Source organism: Merops nubicus, unplaced genomic scaffold (genome assembly GCF_000691845.1).
Source record: "Merops nubicus isolate BGI_N331 unplaced genomic scaffold, ASM69184v1 scaffold2654, whole genome shotgun sequence".
Lineage (NCBI taxonomy): Eukaryota > Metazoa > Chordata > Aves > Coraciiformes > Meropidae > Merops > Merops nubicus.
In genome coordinates, this window is record NW_008602092.1 from 10,333 (window position 1) to 16,509 (window position 6,177).

Consider the following 6,177-nt stretch of genomic DNA (forward strand, 5'->3'; position numbering starts at 1 on the left):
TGCTGAAACAAAACATGGCACACCAAGCTCTTCTGCAATAGATGTTAAAACCAGTCTCAAATCTTGTCAGTGTTACAACTTAATAAATTACAATAAGATCTGTATTTCAGCAACCTCCAAATTTCACTCTAACTCACAAGTGATCTTAAAAGTAAATTTTAACTCACTTACCCCCCAACCCCTTCAAAAACCAAGAGTGATATATCTTACTTTTCCCCTGATGGTGAAGAAGGCACCCAAGTCTGGGCTATAAATACCCATCCTTGATATTCTGTTACTGCATACTTTCATACTTATAATATCTACATTCTGTTATTTCCCTTCAGCTTTGGCAGCAGCAAAAGAAATAAAAAGTAAACTGTCCGTGTGAAGGGCAATCATTTTCTTTGCTCACAATAACTTGAAATCAAGGCAGGTTGATCCCATCTCATACACTTTTCCTGCCTGTTGTGGAGTCAGGCGTTGGTCTCAACAATTCTCCTGGGTCATCCCTTCCAACTCAGGATATTCTATGATTCTATGTTTGCTAAATCAGCAGGCAATAAAAATGCTTATTTTTTTGAAATATTTTAGCTCAAATGGATAGCAAGAACAGAATAAATGCAGAACAGGTGGGATGCAACACGTGGGATAAACAGCTTGACTCTTGGGATAAACTGTTTTGTGGGGGGATTTTTTTTTTTTAACTAAACCTTCCAGTAAATGTTATTTTTCTCATCCATTCCTCAGTTCTGAAGATCACAGTGTTTTTCGAAGCTTTGTTTTTTAATTACTGAATTAAAAAAACCCAAACCTTGGAGCTCAAAGGCTCTGAGTCTCTAATCAAATCCACAGGAGTAACCTCCCAGTCTCACCATCCACGCACACAGGGCCCCCTTGCAGGGATCATCAAGGCCACTTCAGCAACTCTGAACAACTCATGGAAGTGAAGATTTGTTGCTCAGTCTGACACTCTACGAGTCATCAATTTTGCAGCAGTCTCAAACTTTAAAGACAAGACACTGCTATCTAAAAAAAAATAGCCTGTCACCCTAATTTCAAGGGTCTTCTTCTTCTCTCTAGCCTTTTACTGGAGTATTTTCCTAAATTTCAAATATTACCCCAATATCAAGTAGAAAGTGGTGGAACCAAAGTGAGCTGAAGAACCACTTGCTTCCTTCAGATTTCCCAGAGAAGAAGGATGTTCTGTTCAATCTTGGAGTACAATTATGTCAGTAATTTCTAACTTAGAACTGATTATTCTCTACTAAGATCAAAAATGGTTTTCTTGGTCATTTAGATATTTGTGCATACACATTAACACAACATAAATTCTTTTCTAACAAGACCTCCTACCCAGTCCTTCTGTGGGTTTCCATGAACTACTTACAAGAAGTTAATTTTGCTACAAAGCCATTATTTTCTATCATTAAATTATCTATGCACATGTGGAGTTAGGAGATGTAACACAAGAACTACCACTTCCTCTAGTGATGGTGAGGACAAATTAAAAAGGTCCAGACTAAAAGGCTGGAGAACCATAGAAATACCCTGCTAGCCCTCAACAGGCTGTGGTTAAAGCTAACTTGGCTGCAGCTTTTTAAAGAATGAGTTAAGTGCTTGAGTAGAAGAGGCTATAAAAACGCTCTGTGCATCTCTATTTGTGCACAATGCATATTATCAGCTGTGAAACTCACCCAGTATGGCCACAACTTCATCATCCTGGATTACTTCCAAAGACCCCGAAACCACAAAGCAAAGGCTGTCGACGCTCTCTCCAGCATGGTAGATCAGGTCGCCCGGGGCACAGTGCACCGTCTGGAATTCCATGGCAAGCGCTCGGAGGCACCCGTCGCTGGCCAGCCTGAAGGCTGGGTGCTCCTTGAACACTTTGCGGTTCAGATGCACGCAGATATCTGCTCTCATGTCCTTAGGGCATATCTGCAAAACCTAAGAAGGAAATCAGGCAATCAGATCCTGTGCACGGCTTATATGTGCATGTTATCCCCAGTTTACAACACGGGGTTTAAGAACCACTTTCCTAATCCTTATAGAATTTATCTCATTGCACACATTCATATTATTCACACACATAGACCACAATACTAACTTATTCTTTTTCTTCAGCTATTGTAAAGTAGACTGTTTTCATCTCAGCAAAATGCTTTACTGGATATTGAATTGTCAGGGGAAGGCCTCAGGTTTTTAAGACAACAAAACTTAGAGCACAGGAGTAGAGAAAATGGTGGAGAAAAGCTTCCTGAAGGATTGTTCCTGAAAAGTGTAGGTCACTCTTTTGACAGGCAGATTCCATGAAAAGTCTGCACAAATTATATGCTTCAAGTGAGAGAATACTGTATAGGGAAGGGTAATCTCAGATTCTCTTAGAAAAAAAAATGTTATTAGAAATTGCATTAACTCATAGCACAGATTTGCAGGTGTTCAAATTCACCCCTCAGTGCCAGTAACAAGTTTTTTTGTTTACACAAGAAAGAGACTTTAAGGTATGATACTGTGTTGGGCAACTTTTGATCTTCCAGATGCCAATGTTCCTCACGGCAGTTCATGATGTGTGCTCCTAAGGGTACACAAACTGATGCTTAGCACAGTGGGCATAAATCAGGGCCATTTCTGAAGGTTTTTAGTGTAATACAGACAGCTGAGTGCAAAGAATACATATTACTGCATGTAAAGATTAAAAATTCCTGGAAAAAAACACTGGAAACACATAATATGAACAGGGTTTTGGGATGACAAAATCCCATGTCTGTGATGAAGTACATCCCATGATGTATTACTTGAGAAAAACACGCAGAAATGCAAGTCTGCCTCAGTTTTTTTTTGTCAGTAACATTAAGGAATACTCTGGGTGTGTCTTAGAGTTACTCCCACACATTTTCCTGGATGGAAAGAGATGGCTGCTCCACACAAACACTCCTGGAAAACATAAAGGTAACACAGGAGGCACTATGGTTATGCCTACATCTTGCAATGGGGCTCTGTGTAAGATCTGAGGAGAGCTTCAAGTTCATTGCTCTGGGCACAGCACTGGTTCCAGATATTATGCTTGCCACTCCAAAGGCAAATGACTCCACCACCAATATCATCATCTTTGGCCCACCTCCAATCAGACCTACTATTACAGATATTACTTCTGAAAGAGATATATTTCTATTGCACTTAAGTGTAGGGCTCTCATGGATGATCTCTCTTGGCTGCCCCACAATTAGCAGCAGCCAAACCTGCCAACTGTCAGTTTTCCAGGTTCACGGAAATTAGCTGGGGTAGCAACACCAGCATTTAACATGGGACACGGGCAGCAGCCATAGCTGTCTGCAATTATCTCATCTACTCTGGCAACAAAAACACTCTGTATTTGCAGATGCTTGCCAAACTTTGCTACTGGAATTATACACTCTCACTTCACAGTTCCTTGAATGTCATGCACAAAAAGGGTTGTTGTAATAGAAACAGGAGTAAGAAAACATGAATATACAGGAGAATATTTAAAATTAGGCTCTTATCCAAAACCCCCTTGGTCTCCCAGCCCAAGATAAAGTTTCCACTCTCCATTTAGAGAAGTGGTCTCCAGACTTCACAAAAACTAAAGGGATTAAAGACATTTGAGAGCTACAGACAAATGGTAGACGACTTTCATTTGTATGGGAGGTGGAGGTAAGAAACATATCCTCATGGATTAATTTTAGAATTTTTCAGCAGCTCTTGTTTAAATTTTCTTATACTGGCATTTTCTAGACTTGCAGATTTTGCTTTTAGCCAATTATGCACTCCTTGGCATGCCTGCAGTTAATTTGTGGCCTACAAAATAGTGAGAAAACCAAGTCTGTGCTAAGTTTGTCTTTAAATATCTGCTTCATCCGTAGAAAGCTGCACTGCATTACACAGCAGCATAGCTACCACGGTTCTGTCTCTGAAGCAATACATGTTTTATTCATTGCATGACATCCTAGAAATTATATACAGGCATCAAATCAACAGAGCTCAGAGCTGAGAGTTTATGGATTGGCATAGCCATTAGTCAACCTCCTATCTGTTAGCTTTTGCAATGCAAATGAACGTTGATTTCTTGGTTTTACAGTCATGACTACTGGCAGTTCAGCTATGAACACACCAGTTATTGAAAACATCACCACATGAAGGTCTTTGGTGTCCTGATCATTTGAGACTTTTTTCCCCTGTTTATTAAGATAATTCTCAAAGGCTACAGTGAGTTGTTCTTGGTTCGGTTATCCTCCTGTCTCCAAAGGCATTCTTAGAGCATTTCTCTCCTTAAGAGAGGAAGCCCAGAATGAGCTTTGAAGATAAGCTAAACCAAACCTGTTTTACACAGCAGTGTTTTGTTGCTTTGTTAAAATGGTGAGAGTTGCTTGTACTGGGGGCAAATGAAAGCACTAGCATTCATTATACCATGTTGTTGAATGTTGTCTCTCCACCTTTCCCAAACACACCTACCTCAAACCCATAACTCTGCACAAAGATATTTTGTGAGGAAACAGACAGAGCAGCTTCTAATCTGTGCCACCCAGTACTGAAATACCATTTCTTTCTGAAAGCTAGTAGGACAGACAGTGCCTCCCAGAATCGTGGTCTGGGACCTAAATTACACATACGCTGAAGATCATTTAGGAAGGCAAACATTGCCCTCTGTACCCATTGGTCTCCAGACAGCCCAGTGCAAGGCCACATCTGTTCCACTCTGTCATAACTACACTTTAACAGCAGGACAGAGATGAGATTGTTTGCCCTTGAACTGCATCATCTACAGTTTAGAATATTAAATTAAGCCACAAGCCAGAAGGCCGGTGACCAGAGCATTTGTATGATTTCCTGAATGAACCACCCCACAAGTCATCTCTCTTTGCAAGCAGAAGAAAAACAGTATCTACCTCCATAAAAGCTGGCAACTAATAGGAAAGCAGCAAGTAGCTGCTTTTGTACATTTGTTCTGGTGAAGGGACATTTTTTATTTTAAAAGACACAATGGGAATTTACTTGTATGAATTGGGATGATAATATTTGCTTCACATAAGGCAGATTTCAAACAAGATATTATTATTACAGTAATGACTTCCAATTTTCATTAATATCTTTAGCCTGCACACAGAATATTACACTAAAATCCTAAAAAGACAGATTTTACTTTGCATTAAGGCCCACAGAGCCGTAAAGACCCTTACACAATAGAAATACTGCAAAAAAAATCTCATTTGAAGAAATTCTGAGGTTGTGTTAGAACTTGGAACTTTTTATTTAGTTATCTTTTTTATTTACTGAAAACCAAACTCTTTCCTTCATCATTTTTATACTATTTCATGCCACAACACCAGCAAAACAAACATATTTCTACCACTAACATATGTCAGTATGACAGAATATCTGAAATACTGCATTTGAAAGTTTAAGGCAAGATACTGCTTGGAACTATTTAAAGAATATTTGTCTTCTTTACTAAGAAAGTGCCTCCTGTTTATTTTAATAAAATTCTTTCAGGATGTGACTTCTTTCCTTGCAGTTTAATTTACTTACCTTTTCAGTATCTATTCCTCTGGACATAGACCAGGTGGAAACGATGTAATCCATCACACGTTCACTCAGCCCTTTGGGGACCTGGTAAAGCTTTAGAAAGTCCCGGACGCTGTTCAGCATTTCGTGATATCTGTTTGTGTTAGCATACATTTGCTGAAATATTGTTGTCACATTACCAAAAATGGTTGCATACAGAAGGGCTGTAATAAAGAAGAAAAACAACAGATAGAACACGTAACAAGTTGTGATGATTGGTCTGTGTCCCACTGTGCTTTAGGATTGGAAATGCCAGAGGCCTAGAAATGCATGCAGTGTCAGTGCAGTGTTAAGAAGGCCTGATAAGCACAAGCATTTTATAGGTCCCCTTCAGCACTACAAATTGAGGACCACCACCCGCTTTTACGATGGCAACATGGAGTTCCTGAAACACAACTATTTGTCTTTTTCCATCAACTACACCAGTAGTATCCAAAACCTTATGAAACCACAAAATAAGAAACAAGAATTTTAAGACAAATAGCTCGACAGCAAATGCTTTAATTTCCTCTCTGGTTTAGAGCACCTGTGTTGAAATGCTGTCAGTGACAGATTCCCAAGCTTTAAGTGCATTACCAAAGTAGTAAACTGAGTCATCATTTCCCACCTCGGTGG

General features: G+C 39.5%; 1 protein-coding gene across 1 annotated transcript in view; it reads right to left on the bottom strand.

Annotated features, from left to right (window-relative positions):
- The window catches only part of LOC103770931 (potassium voltage-gated channel subfamily H member 1), a gene marked incomplete at both ends in the record, with an annotated part of 13,743 nt that extends 8,017 nt beyond the window's left edge, over nt 1-5,726 (bottom strand). The window contains 2 exons of the mRNA XM_008938208.1: nt 1,677-1,929; nt 5,527-5,726. Coding sequence (XP_008936456.1) covers nt 1,677-1,929; nt 5,527-5,726 — 453 coding nt within the window. The remainder of the gene's footprint in view (nt 1-1,676; nt 1,930-5,526) is intronic.
- Between the last annotated feature and the right edge of the window lie 451 nt (nt 5,727-6,177).